Source organism: Scardinius erythrophthalmus (genome assembly GCF_964197995.2).
Source record: "Scardinius erythrophthalmus genome assembly, chromosome: 1".
NCBI lineage: Eukaryota > Metazoa > Chordata > Actinopteri > Cypriniformes > Leuciscidae > Scardinius > Scardinius erythrophthalmus.
The window spans coordinates 40,528,753-40,548,818 of record NC_138221.1 but is presented as its reverse complement, the minus strand read 5'-3'; the positions used below and the strand labels follow the sequence as shown (position 1 = coordinate 40,548,818).

At 36.5% G+C, this 20,066-nt stretch overlaps 1 protein-coding gene across 2 annotated transcripts; it reads left to right on the top strand.

Annotated features, from left to right (window-relative positions):
* The first annotated feature begins 808 nt into the window (after window positions 1-808).
* On the top strand, window positions 809-19,531 carry map3k14a (mitogen-activated protein kinase kinase kinase 14a). 2 transcript variants are annotated; one of them, XM_081379733.1, is made up of 16 exons: window positions 809-1,021; window positions 8,185-8,434; window positions 8,525-8,564; window positions 8,667-8,841; window positions 10,285-10,617; window positions 12,101-12,235; window positions 12,345-12,474; window positions 12,608-12,736; window positions 15,753-15,851; window positions 15,927-16,084; window positions 16,238-16,388; window positions 16,468-16,815; window positions 17,258-17,367; window positions 17,581-17,716; window positions 18,274-18,374; window positions 18,478-19,531. In XM_081379733.1, the coding sequence occupies exons 2-16, from the start codon at window positions 8,194-8,196 to the stop codon at window positions 18,694-18,696; spliced, it is 2,505 nt and encodes an 834-aa protein (XP_081235859.1). In that variant the 5' UTR covers window positions 809-1,021; window positions 8,185-8,193; the 3' UTR covers window positions 18,697-19,531. The 2 variants fall into 2 exon arrangements, with proteins under 2 accessions (XP_081235859.1, XP_081235860.1); XM_081379734.1 differs by lacking the exon at window positions 809-1,021 and adding an exon at window positions 6,057-6,082.
* Window positions 19,532-20,066: the final 535 nt, after the last annotated feature.

The following is a 20,066-nucleotide window of genomic DNA, read 5'->3' as shown; positions in this document are numbered from 1 at the left end:
TGGTGCTGCAGACCAAAATATTGTCCAAATACCAGAAGAATATTCAAATTTACAGACAAAATAGGTATTGAACAAACAATATTAACTTACAATTTTCAAAGGCAGACATAATTGCAAATTATAATAAGTAACAGCAACAAAGTCTCAAATCAAATACACAATCAAGAAAGATAATTTAAAAAAAAAGTAAATAAAATGATGATAAGAAATAAAATAAAATAAAATAAATAAATAAATGAATAACATTTAGGCTATGTAAAAGTAGGTCCTTGCAAATGGTAAAGGATCTAAAGTGCACTTAGCTCATTGAGGAAATTTGCTACTGTGGAAGCTTTTACATTTGAAAGGGTGCAGAGTGAAGCAGCAATAGCTTTAAGTTCATTAGCAAAATGAGGAAAGGACGGTGGGGTTTAAATACCAGAAGATTTAGAAGATATATACACAGATGAAAACGTCACAAAAACAAGTATGGTTAGATATGTCACATTTACATTATTTAATATTACATTCTATAACTTACTACTACTACTACTACTACTACTACTAATAATAATAATAATAATAAAGTAGCCCTAATAAATAAATAAAAATAATTAACAGTTTTCTACATTGTTTGAATTGAGGTGCTGAATTATGGTTGTATACGTGGCTGAAAGTAGCCTATGCTATGGATGTTCCACACAAGATGTATTTTTATTGCACTGCTGTGGCGGAAATTCACAAAACAATTTAGAAACAAACACAACAATATGGCCATGTAACGTAAACTTCAAAGCTACTTTAGGGAACTTTCTTTCGATGTGAATTCAGTCGTGCTGCTGTCACATTCTGTGTCTCACAACCTAGTGAACTGCCTATCTAGACAGCCGCTTGAACGCGATTGGGTTGCCCGAACATGCTGTCTAGGTAGGCAGCTCACTAGGCTTTGACACGCAGCCTCGTCTTCCTGTCTCAGGCTATCAGAAGAACTCGACACCGTTCGACACAAGACCATTCTCCTACTTGATTAAGTACAACTAAGGTAAGTCCCCTTAACTTTACTGAATTACCCTTATAGTGTCCGTCAGGAACGCCTGTCTTTAATTCCTATACCAGCTGAATTCACTAAATTTGTTTTCAGAGTATTTTCTCCCTGATTTGTACGAAATGGCGGCGCGAAGGAGGAAGTTAAAGCTCTAACGTTACTTTCTTTCATCGTTTTAAAACGTTGTATGCAAAACCTCATGGCGGCTTTCAAAATATTTTTCATATAAATGTCTAAAAGATAATTGAGAAACAATAGTCTGTGAAAACGAGCACAAATCTGCTGGATGTAAAATGTAAGACAATTATAGCCTAACCTTAGTTTTGTTTTTCTCCATATTATGTGTTACATTCATTATAGATCATATATTCAATTGCTCATCTTTAACAGTTACATTGAGTGTGCGAGCGAGCGTGCGCGCGCGCGTGTAATGATACAGTAATACAGTTAATTTCCCCTTCATATAGGAGTACAAGAGTGCAGAAATCTATTATCATGTGTTTAATGCCTAACAATGAACGCATTTCTGTAATGCTACGGTAATAGTGTCTCATAGCACAGCTCTTTATGCATTCTGTGTCTCTTGGTGGCAAAGGGGCCCCTGACAGTTATTCAGGGGGTCTGTTTGCAGTGGGATGATCAACAGATCCAAGTCTTGCAGGCCTCCAGTCCCTTAGTTTAGTCTTTTGAGCAGGACCTACTCAGGCCAAAAGCATCCTGTCCATGTGTGGGGGCGTGGATGAGTCACGCCTAATCTCTAAAAAATAATGTGTGTGTGTGTGTGTGTTAAAGGCAACACACTACAGGCAACAGTTTTACTCCTGAAAACTCTTTCTGGCTGTTGACATTCATGGAATGTTAAAAAGAGATATTCGAAATCTTCTCTGTAAACTCCTCTATTTTGAGATATCTAATATGTAAACTAAATGAAACGAGAATTCTGAACCTGGCTTTATCTTCAGATTTTTGTTGTGGAAATGTAGGCAAATTTGTGTACAATTAGATACCTCCTCATTTGCATATTTAAGCATAGCATTTCGGAAAACTTGTAATACAAAATGTAATGTCTCAATCTACTGTAATTGAGGAAGTATGGTGATATTTATTAGTTATTAGTTAATTTTTTCTCTAATCACCTGTGCATTATTCTTTGATTTTCATGTTTCAACCAGTTTGCGCTTCCGTCCATCTTATTTTTGAATGAGTAAACAAGTGAAAAGACAGGTTTAGTGATAAAGTGATAAACTAGAAGGACTTAAAGGTAATTGGTTTGCAGTAAGCAAATACACTACAGTTAAAGACTGGTCTTTCAAACACAGTCATTGTGAAATGGACATTCCCGTTGGTTAAACCGATTTGTTTTGTCACATACTTCAGCGGTTAAAGGCTGTCATTATAGCTCTTAGCATGTGTGTTTTCCTTCTTGGCCCCGTCCCTGGTCTCACTACCACACTGTTCCTGTTGAACATCCACACTTCCGTATGCCATGGCCCGTTGAATCCACTGTCTGTCATTTTGTCTCTTCTTCCTCATCTGCCTGTCATTCTGCGCTCTCACTTCTGCAAAAAACAACAACAACACAACCTTTTATCCTGTTGATAATTACAGGCTGTGAGTTTTGACGCGTTGAAGAAAAGTTAAAGTTCAATTTCTTTTGAGTTTTTGTCTGTTACAAGCCAAACCGCACCATTTCCCTGAACTGTTAATTCGAAATGACAAATTCAAGGTGTGGCTTAACTCCCAGTTCTGTAGTAGCCTGAAAATAATTGACTGTGACAAATGTTTGCAGTGTGAAATTTTCTTTGCTAGTTATGTTTTCTCACTTTCTGTGGCTTTGAATAGATAGATGTGTGACTGCTCTGTGAATATTAGACAAATATACAAAAAAGTTGGGGTTGTTGGCCCAGAAGTTTTTGAAAAAAAGTCTCCTATGCTCACACCAAGGCTGCATTTATTTGATCAAAAATACAGTAAAAACAGTACTATTATGATATATTATTAAAATTTTAAAATAATTATTTTCTATTTTAATATATTTTAAAATATAGTTTATTCCTGTGGTGGCAAAGCTTAATCAACATTCTTATTATTATTAATGTTAAAAATAGTTATGTCGAAATGCATTTTTTCCCAAATTCTAATTGATGAATAGAAGGATCAGAAGAACAGCATTTATTCAGTTATTTAAAAAGAAAAATCTAAACACTACATTTCAATACATTTTGATAGTCCACTTTAGACATTCTACTAATTGTAGGTACCATTGCAATGACGTTTCAACTGACATTGAAATGTTAATTTGCAACTACACTTCAACTAACTCTCATTACAGTATTAATGGACTGTTTGGTAAGGGTCAGTGGAATACTTATTCACTGACATGCAATTTCAAGATTCAGAAGAATGTCTGTTGGATGACCATCAAAATAAAGAGTTTGCAGATATTAAGCAGACAGTCTACTTATACTCTAATGACTGCTAATTGACATGTAGTTGCAAAGTTACTTATAGTCAACAGAATGTCTAAAGGGGATCATCAGAATCAAGTGTTACCAAAAGTCTTACTGAATTTTAATCGGTAATGTATCTTCTAAATGTGTTTTTATTTTGCCATAAAAATGTTTCAGCTCCATTTCCTTCAAAGAGAAAATAGTGATCTGTAATGGAATGAGGTTGTTTCAATATGCAGTAGTGTTTTGACATACTTTTCGTCTGAACATTTGGTCAAACCGGTTATAAAACAAACAAACAAAATGTTAGTCACAGAAGTCATTCAGGAACGAAAGTTTTTTTTAGCTGCTACTAGTTTTTTTTTTTTTTTCTTCATTAATTTTTGTGAGAATTGTGGCCCTAATGTTTATTTTTCTCTGTCATTAGCAACATTAAGTATGTACATTTAAGAGATACGGTATACAGTCATTCATATCACTAATTAAACAGCATTTCCCCACATAAATAATTATGGGGATAACATATATTGATTTCAGATTAAACTGTTTTAAATTCGTATCTGTTTGTATCTCATAATCCAACTGTGTACAAAACTATAGTCACAAAATGGCAGCAGCTGCGTTTGTATGTAACAAGAGAGAGCGAGTCCACGATACTGGATGGCATAATTAAATAACTACACAAAATATTGATTCGACTGAGTTTTAATATTTTATTAGCTCACCAAACGCAAAACTTCCACGAAGAAAAAACGTTCCTAGCAGTCGTATAGCACTGCTGACTTCAGTGACCCGGATGAGCCTGCGTTATCTGTTTAGAGCGGTTGTTGTCTGGGAATAACTTACCGCTGGATGGTGCTATTGACCAATCAGAATCAAGTATTCCATAGAGCCGTGCAATAATAATTGGATAACTTCTTAGTCATATAAAGCCCAAAGTAAACTTTAGTTTTGACACATGGCATACTCCATTTAATAGCGTGTGCGAACACAGGCGGTCAACATGCGCACTAGAAAGTTTCATCGTTGTCCACTGTCTGCGCTGTTCTCCAGAACGTATTTGTAGTTTGTGGTTGTTTTGTCTCCTCTTTTTTTCCATTTTTTTTATATTGCGAAACAATGGGCTGGGGCAGTGAAACTAATTGGTACAAAAAAATTCAAGCCACATGTTCAAGGTAAGCATAGAGAATTAGAAAAATGGCTGCGTGTGTACAATATGTGCACTATGCTGATGGCAAAAGTTATGTCATGCACTGTACGCATACCAAAGCAAGCGTATGCATAAAATATGTTTTAGGCTTTAGTCTTTGGACATACAGCTTTTAATGTTGAGTTGGCTATTACACTGGTGGGCAGAATTCTGGATGTACTTGGGTCAGATATGGAAATCCATCAACAAATGATTGACTTGATGTCAGCGAATAGAGACTTGTTTTCACATTTCCGGGGTTCTCTGAAGCTGAAGTCGTCATAATTGGGTAAACGTCTATAGTGGTGAACGAAAGCTACAGTAAAAATATTTTGTGCGTTCCTATGGCTGCAATTGCAATAGAAAAAAAACTAAATAGCGTTTCTTTGACTTAACTAAAGAGGAAAAAAAAATATTGAGAGATTCTGACATTGGTTAGAAGAGAGAAAGATGACAAATTTGCCGTCACTCCCTCAGACGTTGTATTGGAAACACTCACGCAGCAATGTTAACTAGTTTTCTGTAATTTAATGCCAAAGTAAATAAACGCAAGGTATAGTGTTATTATGAATGTACATTATATATATATTTACATAATAATATTTAAAACTTTGATAGATTTACGCTGTTGAAATGTGTCATTGTGGTCTGTGAAAAGGGTCTATTGTGAGGTTATAGTAGATGAGCAGGATCTGGCCTTTGTAAGTTTAAATTTGTGCATCACGATGAGCCCTTCAACAAATTTTGACATTTTAAACAACAAAAGCTAGGCTATTTGTTTGAGTGATGTCTACCTTCTCACAATAAAGAACACTTTGAGGGACAGTTCTCACAAAATTCTGTAATCATTTACTCATCATTTTTTCACATTGTTCCAAACCTGGAGGCTGTGACTTCCTTTCTTCTGCAGAACACAGAAGAAGATATTTTGAGGAATGTTGGTTTCCTTAAAATATTTTATTTTATGTTCCACAGAAGAGAGAAGGTCATACAGGTTTGGAACGACATGAGGATGAGTAAATAATGACAGAATTAAAATTTTAGGGTGAACTGTCCCTTTAAGGTGATAAATGTCAAAAAAAGATAGGTACAAGGAGACATAAATACAATCTGTTAAAGACTCTCAGTTAAAGAACAAGAGTCTTTCAGGCAGGTGAAGTTACTGAGAGCCTGACTGCTGTCTCAGGAGGAGGAGGAGGGGAGTGCAGCTAGGGGAAATGGGGATGATTTCCCGTAAATCACCCCCATCCAATCAGAGCGCTCAGTCTCAACATGGCAGACAGCCAGCGGGATCAGAGGTGCACGCTGACTAATGGAGAGAGAGAGAGAGAGAGAATGGGAGGGACCGGTCTCGATAGAGTGTTAGTAAATGATTTCTCATGCATTGCTTTCTGCATTTGAAGCTGTATTTAAAAAGAGGTATGTTTTCTTCTCTTTCTTCTCTTTCTTTTGCTTTTTCTTGTGTACAAGATAAAAATGATACTATTTGCTAATCACCATTGAATGCAAATGACTATATTGTATTGAAAAGGACTGTCAGTCTCTGCTGGGGTTTCATGTGATTATGCTGTGTGTGTGTAACTGTGAGGAACATTTGAGGAACAACAGGTTACTGCATGACTTTGTTGCAGCATATTTTCCATTGCTTATGTTTGAAACGCTATGGGAGGATTTTTATGTTCCCACAGTGCTGTGATGCTCTCTGAAGTCATTTCGGTGATGTAACATCTTCTCCATTAGCGATCAAAATGGAGGATTCAGCTCCTTGCAGCCAATAAGCCGTTTGGCAGCATCTACACACTGTACACAGATGACGTTGGTTTTAGACGGAGGCCTGTTTTCTCTTAGTTTAGAGGTATAAAAGCTGCAGAGAGGGAGAGAGAGAGATTGTGAAAGGGAAAGGGAGAGTGTGGGACAGATTAACTGGGGTCATATAAAGGCGTACTGATGCAACATGCTGCAACTGCGTGAGACCTTGCAGAGTTTCTTCAGGCTGTGAAGATCTTTCCAGCTGAACTGAAGAAAAAGACCAACTTGTTCAGATTTTAGTGTATTCAAATGATTAAAAGCTTTTAGGATAATTGTTTCACTATGAAGAAAAGAAATGTATTTGCATGTTGGACTAATTTTATAAATGTTACATTATTTAGTTAGCCTAAATGATTTCACAGTAACAAAAACTAGATTTTCTTATGAAAATATGGTTGCTGCTTGCAAAACTGGCTGCCACAATGCTAGAGTGCTGAGGGTGGTTGCCAGGGTGTTACTATGCACTTGCTAAGGTATTTTAAGGATTAGTTTTAGCTTGTTGATGTCTAGTTACTTCGGTGTTTTGAGTAGGGATGCTCCAGCCGATAACCGCATTCTATGAATCGATCCGTAGTCACTAAATCTGGCCGATCTAATGCCATATCTTTTGATTGCTTTGTGATATCAAGTTTGACCCAGATGCAGTTGACATAACTGAACAAGCCCAAAATTGATTTTATGTCCTGTTAAATATGCTTTCTAATATTCATCATGCCAAGCATGTTTAGTAACAAAATAAATCAATAACTTTTTCTGGGGTTTTCTCAGCAGTTTTGTAACACAAGAACCTCCAAACATGATCAAAATCTATTTTACTCCAAATTTTAAAGGTTTTCTATCAGAATTTTTGGGTGAACTAATAAAGGCAAGGCATGGCTGATATTACTCGTATTTGCCACTAACAAAAGCTTTACTGTATTTCCAAACAACAGGGAAGTAGAAGAAAAAAAAAAGTAACCACACCGTCTGCATTTGAAAATGTATCATCGACCAATCAAACAAGAAAAAAGATGGTCTTGATACCTCCCACATATACGGTCCGCATTGAAGTAGTGAGAAATAGTCGCTGATGTCAGGTTTATGATAACAAGCCAACTTACTTTTGTAACTCATCAGAGATAAAGCTCTGATATAATGTTCTAAATTAGGACTTTTTCAATACCAAAATGAGTCCTTAGTTACAGTCTGATTATAACTTGTTCGCTTCTTTAAATGTGGGTTGTACAACATCATATCGTCAGACAGTGGTGTGAGCTGCACAGAGCACGCCTTCATTTTGATAAGCAGAAGGCTCATGTTACGCCCTCAGCAGCTCCTCCCACTCCACAGATCAAGCTTGAGGAGCAGGAAGTGTTAAAGTGAAGAACAGAGTCTTTGTGTTCACTGAAAATACTTAGAGTAGTGTCCTCTATCACCTTCAACAGGTACAAAGTACAGGCCTTGTGACCAATCACTGTTAGGATGGAGACTAAATTAATTTGTATCAGCTCGTTTTACCTGAAAGAAAATACCCTCCCCTGCACCAGTTAGTGAGGGCCAGGTGTGTGGGATCTTTTTCCACGGAGCAGTTACGATCTTGCTATGTGTGTGCGTGAGAAAATAAGAGAATGAGGGATCCTATTTAAGATCCACAATAGTGATATGCTTTTAATGTGACTGGGCAATATGAGACTTAAAAAAATAATTTATTGATCTATTTCTTTGTTTTGTAGAATTTCAAGATGCTGTCTCAGAGAATTTGTAACTCCACCGTCCCGTTCTCCTGCATGGATCAAAGTGATAGCAAAGCTCTTAACTGCCTCGGCCTGAACCCGGTCTCTCACACAGAGAGCAAAGAAGGAGAGCTGGACAAAATGTATCCGTTGAAAAATACCTTCTTTTCTGATGTCATGCTTCAGGGAACTGCCAAACATGAGTGGAGACACAGGACAGAGAAACATACCATTATTGCTCAGGCAGAATGTAAGTACTGATTTAAAGAATGAGATGATCATTTCTGATGATAATATTTCCAAATATATTTGGCCTTAATTGTTTCTCTTTTTTTCATAGGTGAGTCCCAGGATTCGCAGGAGTTCTGCCCCACTGGCAGGTAAAAACCTGTGACTGTCCCACAAACACGTTTCATTATGTATTCTTTTAATACCAGGAATTAATATATCACTACAACTTACATATATTTTCATAATTTCAGCCACAAAAATGGGCCACGTGTTATCTCCTCCATATCGCCTGTTGCCTCCGTTTCTCGCAGTCGGTCCAGAAAGAAACGTCGAAAGAGACAGCGGCGGAGATCGAGCGAGTTCGTGGGAGTCACTGGAGTGCCGGAGCAGGACAGCGGCGAGTGCCTGTCGTCATCTCTCATTCAGGTTAGACTGAATTAATTGTAATTTGTGTAATTATCATATATGCGATATATGCAACAGCTTTGTTCCAAAGCCTAGTTTGCTGCCATTGTATTTTCTGTCTGGATAGGCAGCTACTCTCAAAGAAAGCATCCAAATCCTCTTTCAAGGACTATAACTTTTTGCTTCTTAAGTTGTGACATATCGAATACTGTTTCCGCCTCCACTGTGTTTCAAGTGAGAATACCATCTGAAACAGCAGTGAATGAGCAGAATTCATTTAAAGCACACTTTTAAACAAAGCATTTAAAACTCTGAACATACTGCGTACTGAACACCAATATTTTAACGGTTCAGAAAAGATGATTCGCTGTCTGGCCAACTGAGATGTCACAATATAGAAAAAGATTTTTTTTTGGTAGTAGTACAGCAAACCGAAAGTGTTTATTAGGACTGTTTGTTGTTTGCTTTTGAAATTTGATAGAGCGTTTGGAGCCGAAAAAGATGATGTGAAGTCAGACAAAACAAGCGGATTATGATAGCTATAGCTATGATGTTTTAATAATCGTTTTAATTCTTTGAGAACACTGTAAATAAGATATGATCAGTAAGTCACAACAACACATGTTTTAACCTTACTTTAACTCATCAAAATAAGTTAAGCAATTTTAAATTTTTTAACAAGTAATACAAGATTTATCTCTTTTTTTTAATATAAATTAAAAAATATAGTAATAGTAATATAGTTTAATATAATTTAAGTTGAAATGACTTAGACAGCCAATGTAATTAAAAAAATGTATGCAGCAACTGAACTAATGATAATGATAACAATAATTATACAGATTCCTTTCAGGACTCATTTTTTGACCCCAGAAGCTGAACAATAAAAACAGTGACAGCCAATCACAAAAAGCTTGTGCATTTAAAGCAGCAGACGACATAACTGCAGTGCACACGTTATTGCTTATTGGTGTGGACACTAATATAATTACCATTATTGTTCTATTTAGTTTTCATTCTTGGTGTTAAAGGCCTGTTAATGCACTAAGCAGTTTAATCTAGCAGAATCTGACATTAGCAGATTATTAGCAGTTGCTAAAACAACATCTTGAAACTAATAAGCACTACAAAGCTAATAACCTAATATTGACTAAATGTGTGTATTTTTAATTAAATGGCACATTTTCTATTGACTTTTCTGTAGTGATTAGAAAAATTGTTCTGATGTGTAAAAATGTTACCTAGGCAGGAAGCTCACTATATTTTGGAGCTGAATTTATATAAAGTCTTTTGATTTAATTTAAGACTCATGTCTTTAGAGGCTTGAAGCACTTAAACTAAGGGACACTTTTACAGACCCAAACAGATTTCCCCCCATTAATCTGCATTGATTTTATACATTGCTTTCAAGTGTTTTTCTCACTAATCCAGTCCAGTCACCTTTGTTGTGTCCTCTTGGTTCAGGTTAGAGACCCAGTGTGCATCAGCAACAGTAGCAGTTCATACAGCAGCAGTGGCCTCAGCACGGAGAGGGTGTCCGTGCAGGAAACAGAGGGTCCGTCGTGCCATCGGTGGGAGACCTCCTGTCAAAGCTATGCGCTAGAGAGTGAGGAGCTGAACTCTCCAGTGAGAAGAAAGATCGAATTCCAGCCTGTTACGTTCCTGAGGAACTACGTTACAACCGAAGATAGGGATTTGGCATATAGCTTTTTCAAAGATGTGCTGAGAGAGGAGAGGGAGAGAGATGAGGACGAAAGAGAGGAGAGCGACAAGAACGAAGGGATCCTGTTCAAAGAGGTGATTTTAAATGCCAATTAAAACATATGGCGAAAGGCATGTTGAAATTGACACATGGATGAACTCAGACCGAAAGTGCGTGATGCATAGATGGGTTCTCTTGCACGCTAAGATACAAATTTACATACGAGTACACAGCCTAACAGTCATAAAAGCACACACAACCTGACAATACAGATAAAGACGACATAAGCATACTAATACGGAGAGGAAGAGAGAGAGAGAGAGTGAGAAACACATGCCTGCATGTACACAGCCAGAAGTTGACTTGCGGTTGTCGATTTCCTGTTTTTCTTGCGTTCAGCAGTGTTTCATGTTTACCTCACCAGCCTAGTTCTGCTTGGGGAGTTTCCTTTACAAAGAGAAATAAGAAAACAGTAAAAAACGTCTTCACACACTTACTGTGCTAGTCATGTGCTTTAATATGACATTTAGAAATGTTCTAGATATTTTCAGTAATTCTATTGAACTGTTTTAATTATATAATAAAGATGCATCCGTCAGGGATTTGTCGATATTGAAGCATGGTCGTAAAAAAGTCATACATGTACAGTATTTTGTTTAATAAAACACCAAAATAAATAATTGTAGTTATAAAGTAAATTTGTGCATTACAATATTTTAAGGTACATTATTAAAGATGGATAAAGTCTGAAGTGAAGAGTTTTATATAAGAAATGCACATTTTATTTTTTATGTACAAATGCACATCATTTAGCTATATACTTCCATTCAAAAGTTTGAGGTCAGTAATAAAAAAAAAAATCAATACTTCTTTTGTTTAGCAAGGATGCGTTAAATTAATCAAAACTGACAGTAAAAACATTTATAATATTACAAAAGATTTATATTTAAAATAAATTATGTTCTTTAAAAATTTTTGGTAATCAAAGAATCCTCTGATTGAAGAAATGCATCAAAGTTTCCACAAACATATTTAGCAGCACAACTGTTTTCAACATTGATAATAATAATAATAATAAATGTTTCTTGAGCATCAAATCATCATATTAGAATGATTTCTAAAGGATCATGTGACACTGAAGACTGAAGTAATGATGCTGAAAAATCAGCTTTGACATCACAGGAATAAATTACACTTTAAAATAGATTCAAATAGAAAACAGTTTAAATTGTAATAATATTTCACAATCACAATATTATTACATTTTCTACTGTATTTGTGATCATATAAATGCAGCCTCAGCATGAGCATGAGAGACCTTTCTATAATTCTATACTGTGTTGTCTTAATAAAAAATAAAAGTTGATTTAGGAATCACAACATTATAAAATACATTATGAAAAACAGATATTCAGTTTGACATTTACTAAAGATCACATTTAACAGTTTTATTAAATTATTTGTATTTTTTTTTTAAAGTGAATGTTAGATGACGACAAATATTATAACCATATATATTGTGGAAGAACACTGCATTGGCCAATCAGCATTGATAACGTCATTGTGTCATTTTTTTAGGGGCTACAACCGGTGAATTATGAGTACAGAGAGGGACGGGAGTACGAACTCTGTCGATTTATCAAGCAGGGATCCTTTGGAGAGGTCTACAGCATTAAAGACAAAGGCACTGGGTTCATGTGTGCTGCCAAAAAGGTATTTTTGACCTCCTTTGTGTCCAGCTTATTCCTCTGGTTGATGGCACTGCTGATATTCAGATGCATTTTGTTTTCCATTCATTGATCCCTTGATCCTGTGCTTTCAGGTGCCATTGGTGAGTTTCAGCAGTGAGGAGGTGGGCTCGTGGAGTGCCCTGCAGTCTCCTCAGGTGGTGGAACTTTTTGGGGTGGTTCGTGAAGGTCTGTCCATCATCCTCTTCATGGACCTCAAATCCAGTAAGAACTCGCAACACACAACCTCTTTATTTCCTCATCCATTTCTTAGTTCATTATTTGGCATCTCTGGTGTTCTGCACACAGGAAGTCTCTAGTGGAGAGATGGAAAGTTTGATCTGCTCTGTTTACACAGGTTCTCTAGGACAGCTGGTGGAGGAACGAGGCCGCCTGCCAGAGGATCTGTCCCTGCACTACCTTCAGCAAGTACTGGGGGCGCTAAACTACCTGCATAGGAAACGTGTCCTTCACCTGGACATCAAAGGTACGTGCAGAATGTAGGCTGGATAGATAAAAAGGCCTTGAAGGATTTGATTGATTGATAAGAGTGGAAGCTAGGTGGAGTCTTATAAACAAGTCTTAACGCTTGAGCATTTGTTCTGTCCTCTCTTCTCTAAGCCAGACTTTCTCTATTTAATTTATGTGGAAAGATGACATGATATTAACATTTAACATTAACATCTCTTCACATCATTTATGTGGAAAATGGACATCCCTTTTTTTATCTCACTTCCTTCAGTGGATTCACAGTTCTTTGGAAACTGAATACAGAAATGAAAAATCACAAGCGAGATGTCCTTAATATCGCAATTTTTTCTTCTAGACGGCAGTTGAGATTAAATGCTGAAGAAATTGAGACTTTTGCGTATCATATTTCAAAGATTTTTTTTCTAAGTAAAATGACCAAATGACCCTGGTAATCTCATGTCTCCACATGTGTTCAGAGTTTCCAAGATACCAAAAGTCAGACGTCTCAATATGAACTAGTTTCTCATAACTGAACAATAAATAGTTTCCAAAATTGTAGGTCTGTTCTTCAGGTTACCTCAGTGTACATTTTAGGAGATACACCTCAAACAAAGTTGATACACACCATGTGAACCAGTGTTGTTATTGTTAACTAAAACTATTAAAAATAGTTTTCTATTATCAAAATAAATTATAAAATATAAAATGTAAATATTAGATTAAAACCTAGCACTTAAAAACTTAGTTTTAAGTAAAATAAATGGCTAAATTAAATAAAATAAGTACAAAAATTACCAAAACTAAAATAAATAAAAAACTATTAAACCTTATAAAAGACTAATACAACTAATAAAAAGGACAAAAGCACATAAGACAATTACTAAAATTGAAATTAAACACACAATTACTAAAACTTAAATTAAAATTGAAATGTAAACTGAAAATATAAAAATGAATGCTAATTAATAAATACTTTAATAGTATATACAAATAAATATTGTGTTTTGTGGCTGGGTTTAGTTGTTTTTCCATAGAACGGGGTGAGGCAAACAGCACCTGTGGTGAGAGAGAGAAAGAGAGAGATCAGAGTACATTGTGAGCAACCCCAGGCTGGGAATTTCCCACAGCATGACTCATGTGGTTCAGATGGGGGAGGGGGAGGGGGGAGGGGGGAGGGGGGGTACTGAAGAAACAAGACACTGACCGAAGAATTGATCATATTTAATGCAGAAGGACACCAGAGACTAAATGAGCAGCTTTATGTCTTTATAATCCATTCAAATTGATTAAAGGGCGGTTAAATTCAAGCAAACAGTAAAAACCAACCTTTCTACTCTGACATCTACAGCGCCATCTGCTGTCCAAATATTCTGCATTTCATTGATTGTCAGTCTTTTATTTTCTTCAGTCGACAAGGTGTGGTTTGCAATTTAGAAACTGAAAGTCTGTCGCACTCCAATTTTAACTTTTACTGGAACCGGCCAATCACCCCTTTTAGAACAGAGACTGGAAAACAGCTTGTTATGCTGCTTGATACTGCAAACTGGTATTTCTTACCACATTATTTTAATGTATGGTCGTAATTATAAATACATTGCTTTGTAGCGGAAATAGTTGATCATTTTCTGCACCCATTTCTTGGTGGGTCCTGCGAAGTTTATTGGTACTGTTCTCATTCTGAAATATTACCAATAGTTAATTAGTGCCCGGTTTCACAGACAAGGCTTAAAGGGTTAGTTCACCCAAAAATGAAAATTCTGTCAGTAATTACTTTCCCTCATGTTGTTCCAACCCCGTAAGACTTTCGTTCATCTTCGGAACACAAATTAAGATATTTTTGATGAAATCTGAGAGCTGGATCACTCCTCCTGCAGGCTTATGGACACCTTAACTTGCTGGCCCAGAAAATGTATTAAAGACATTGTTAATATAGTCCAAGTGACTCCAGTGGCTCAATCTTAAGTTTATAAAGCGACGAGAATACTTTTTGTGCGCAAAAACAAACTTTATTCCACTTTTCATTTCCTCTCTGGGCCTCGAGTTTTTTCACGTAGTGTTTAAGCGTAGCGCGTCTGTGTTGCACGTCACCACGTAGGCTCACTATTGGGCGACTCTGGTCATGTGTGATACGTGGTGACGTGAAACACAGACGCGCTACGCTATTACACTACGTAAAAAAAAACTCGGGGTCCAGAGAGAAGGAAATGAAAACAACTCAGTTAATAATAAATGGCAACAATATAATAGTAACAACATAAATAATAAATAAATAAATAATAATAATAATAAATAATAATAATTAGAACAGTTTGAAAAAAAGAAAAAAAAGAAAAAAAAAAGGTGAAAAGGGGTGTTGCCAACATAATAAGTTCCCACTATAATCTAAATCATATTTTCCATGACCGTTATTTATTTATTTATTTATTTTCGTCCTGCCACATGTTGCTACTACTGTGGATTACAGAAATGCAAAAAATTCCCCCATTTATCAAAATATACATCAATCCTCCCGTGCACACTATAGGAGAGTTTTTCAAAGGCTGCGACCTGCCCTAAATCTAAAGTATGATAAATTTTAAGCTGATGCACTATCATTGTGATGCATCATCATGATACTCTTGAAGATAATCTTAAACTTCAGCCTCCATTTCTCAATCAAAAAGACTCAAAAGTGGGTGTTGGTGGTGTTTCGGGAGGCGAGAAATATATTTGAATAGCTTGTTTCACTCAAATACACTACTGTTCAAAAGTTTGGTGTTGGTAAGATTTTGTTCATGTTTTTGAATGTCTCTTATGCTCACCAAGGCTGAATTTATTTGATACAGTAAAAACAGCATTATTGACAGCAATTATAAAATGTATTAATTTTGAAAAAAAAATACTAAAACTTACTGGTCCAAGTCTTTCAGAATGGTAGTTTAGCTTTTATGTATTTCTCAGGGCTTTTCCAAGTTATTTTTCAGATAAACTATTTACTGTCATTTTTTTTTTTTTTTGAGTGTGTTCTCATGTTTGGGTTTTTTTTTTTTCAGCGGATAACGTTTTGCTGTCAGAAGATGGGAAAGATGCGTTCCTGTGTGACTTTGGGTATTCAGAGAGATTAGGCAAACAAGGGCTTAGTGAGGGTCAGGGTAAGTACCTCAAACATATTTCAATTGAATATAGACACATGCATGAGTTGAGCAACTAATTAGGTATGTGTTTAGGGCTGAAAGGCACAGAGACCCATATGGCACCTGAGGTGGTGCTCAATGAGCCCCGCTCTTCAAAAGCAGACATCTGGAGCAGCTGCTGTATGCTTCTGCACATGCTCAATGGCTGTCATCCATGGACACGCTACTATTCCCGCCCACTCTTCCTCAAGGTAGGCTACGATTGGAATTCATTTAACGAAATGAGGCCAAACAAGGCCCTCACACTTTTAAAGTCACATTTAATTTCAATCAGTGTTTTATTATACTTATATGATTTACATTCACTTAACACTTAAGAAATATTGTTTGTTTGCACGTGACAGATAGCAACAGAGCCTCCACCACTGAGGGAAATCCCACGTGACTGCAGTTCCAGAGTGGCTGATATCATAAAAGCAGGACTGCAGAAAGATCCAATCAAACGAGCTTCTGCCAAAGAACTTGCTGTTAAAACTGCTAAAGCACTTAAAGAAGGTACCAATAAAGAAGCATGCAACACATACAAATGCCTGAATATTAAATATTATACAATTAAAAATCTCTTTATTTGCAGTCGGGGGACTTCGCAGCCCTGTGAAAGGAGGAACCTATAAGAAGCCACTGGGGAAGCCAGAGAAATTAGACCCCGTCCATTCAAACCCCACACCCACCCCGTCCCACCTCGCCACATCCTCTCATAACTCTAAGCTGCAGTGGATGAGCTCAGAGCAGAAGAAAGAGGGTGATGATGGGGAACGTAATGACAAACCACACAGGGTAAAGCAGAGGAAAAATGCAGAGGAGACAAGAAACGATGACCACTCTCCTCCGAAGTCACTGCGTCACATTCAGGCCACTTCACCTGAGCCGCCAATCATCAATAAAACCAAGCCAGAGCAAGAGATGCGGAGACTGGAGATAGGTGAGCAGCCCATCACATCCGATCATGTGATATTCAAATGAATGCAGAGTTGGTGAGCATAAAATAACTTTCAAAAAATCGTACCAACCCCAAATTTTTGAACGGTGGTGTGTAATTACATTACTTGCGGTTTCAGAATAACCGTACAATTGTTTTTGACGGGCATCTAGTATTTTACTCCGTAAATCCGTTCCGTAAATTTTCATCCACATGTCTTCGTGACAAATAAAAATCGATCCACCTCAAAGAAAAAAAAAATGTTTGTTTTGGAAATTTAATTTGCATCTTGTTGTCTCCAGTGGGGTTTTTTTCTATGCCATATCCCAAAATTAGCATTATAAATATGTGGATGGAAACAAGCTGCTTGTTAATATTCCTTCGGAACCGTAGCATTGCAGATTATAATTGTAACATTCAGTTTGTTCTCTCTCTCTCTCTGCAGATTTTTTCCTGAGTAGTCTCTCCCAGCCTCATTCTGCTGAGATACAGGAGCAGCTGCTCTCTTGCCTCAGTAGCGACTGCCTCTCCACTAGAGAATACGGAGACAAAAAGGTAAACAAAGTTCAGAATGCTGGATATGAGGCAGCCTGTAATTCCTTCTAACCTGATGCATGTCTAGTAAATATGGTAAAATGTCATTAAGAGTGATAGTTAAGACCAAACATCCTGTCAACTCCCAGCTGTTGGTTGCTAGTGGAGCATCTCACTTTGACCAATTACAGCTTATTTGAAATTCAATGGGTTTCCCGCTTGTTTTTTCTCCAGGATTCAGGACGTTGGTCAGTCGGCGCTGGCGATGACGACAGCTCTGGCGTGTTTTCCTACAACAGCCAAGATGTCCAGAGCTTCAGCAGGGACTGGCTCGCCCCCACGCATCAACCTCCGCCCCGCTGCTTTGAGGGTGTGTGAACAAATCCTCATTGCTTCAGAGAAATGCAAAGCATCATTACGTTACAAACGGTTTGGCAGTGAAATTTTACAATACTCAATATCACTGCAACAAAATATTATGCTATCAAATACACTTTATTTGAAGTTAAATAATAGTATAAATATTAACAAATTAACTTAAAACAATGGCATGCACACTACCACTCAAAAGCTTGGTGTTGGTAAGATTTTAGAAAGAAGTCTCTTTTATGTTCCCCGAGGCTACATTTATTTGATCCAAAATACAGTAAAAAGAGTAATATTGTGAAATATTATTACAAAATCACTCTTTACTTTTTAAAATATATTTTTAACAATAATCAACAATATCAGGTCTAAGCCTAATGCACGTGTTCCATTTTTAACCAAAAAAAATGTTTTTTTTGTATAAATCAGTGCTTTTGTCACATTGGCACATAACTCAGTGAAGCTACGAGAACATTCACACATGCCATTGGTGGGATATTTTTAGATGACATTTATCATGGCTATTTGTGCCATGCTCACATCTGTTCTTTGTTTCTTCAGGCGTGGATGTTTATATCAGGGATTTTGATGGAAAATGCTTTCATATTCGAGAGACGCCCAGGGTGAAAGTAGGCCACATCGCAAGAGGAATCAGCGATCAGGTAAACAGTGTGTGTGCGTTTGTATATTGTTAATGCAAAACACATTTTTTTTCTGCATTACTCTTTGTATTTGCTAGAGAATAATATCTTCTCTCTCGGGCAGATCTCAGAGAACGTGTTCAGTATGCAAACAGAGGATGGTTGCATGGTGCCCCATGACAAAGAGGTCCTAGAGAACGGCCTGTTTCTGCGTTGTGTCCCTGCCCCTGACTCCTGCGACTATCGTCAGCATGGACACAAGCCTTGCGGCACCCTCGCCCCCGACTGCAAACTACCGTGGAGCTGGAGGATCAGGGAGGGGGTGCTGGAGACGAGAGACTGATCCATCCTCAATCCGTTTCGGTTCCAGTCAAAATACCTTTGCATTGAAGTTGAACTGAACTAGTATTCATGAATCTCATTTGTGACCCTGGACCACAAAACCAGTCTTATGGGTAATTTGTTTTACATCATTTATACATCATCTGAAAGCTGAATACATAATCTTTCCATTGATGTATGGTTTGTTAGGATAGGACAATATTTGTCCGAGATACGGCTATTTGAAAATCTGGAATCTGAGGGTACAGAAAAATCAAAATATTGAGAAAATCGCCTTTAAAGTTGTCCATTTCTATTGGCGATAGTGCTGCATCCATTCACAAAAATAAATGTTTTATATATTTAAGGTGGGAAATTTACTAAATATCTTCATGGAACATGATCTTTACTTAATATCCTAATGATTTTTGGCATAAAAGAAAAATCTATAATTTTGACCCATACAATGTTTTGTTGGCTATTGCCACAAATATACCCGTGCAACATAAGAGTGGTTTTGTGATCCAGGGTCACATTTGTTAAACTTTTGAGCGATTGTCATATTATTGGTTTACGTTCTTATTATTTTGAAGTAGTTTTAATGGACTATGCAGGTATTTTTTGTGCTGTGTTGTGAAGATCATCATGGGCCTTCGTGGAGTTCTTTCATGATTAACGGCAAGATTTAAAGGCCTTTAGTTAATCAAGCCTTAAGCACTTACCAAAGTATTTTACAATGTCAATATGGTTGAGCTGTGGAACATTAAGATGCACATCACAATTCGAAATAATCACTGATCTCCTCGCAATGAGTGTTTTATCTGCATTTTAAAGATTCAATAAAAACGAATTCTTAATTTTTTGCAGTTGTCTCAATTATCTATGATTGATAATAGATGTGTTCAGTATTGTCGTGCTTGAAAGCGTTACTTGAAAAAGCTTATTGATTATTTAGAAGTCAATCAAATGTCGGAAGTAAAATAATTAGCTGGACCATGTCACATTACAAAACAGATCCACATTACATCATTTTAGTATTACTAGCTTTTATTGTTAAATTTTTTTTATTATCTTAGTTGAATTTATTTTGCTATGTTTTTTCATTTTTATTAGTTTTTTTTTTTAAGTAATTTTAGTACTTCTGCTTTTGGTCTAATATTTATTACATCTTTATTACATACTAACATCTTATTTCAGCTTTATTTTAAATTACAAAATGTTTAATAGTTTTAGTTTTAATTAAAGAAACACTACATTACAGAGTCAAGCTAAATTTGTTTTTCATGATTTCAAAGACATTTTAAAGGCAAGGATTATTCTTAAATGCTTCCAATTATTTTGCAGACAAATGTATGGGAAATATATTACAGTTGACAAGTGTCCAGTATTTTA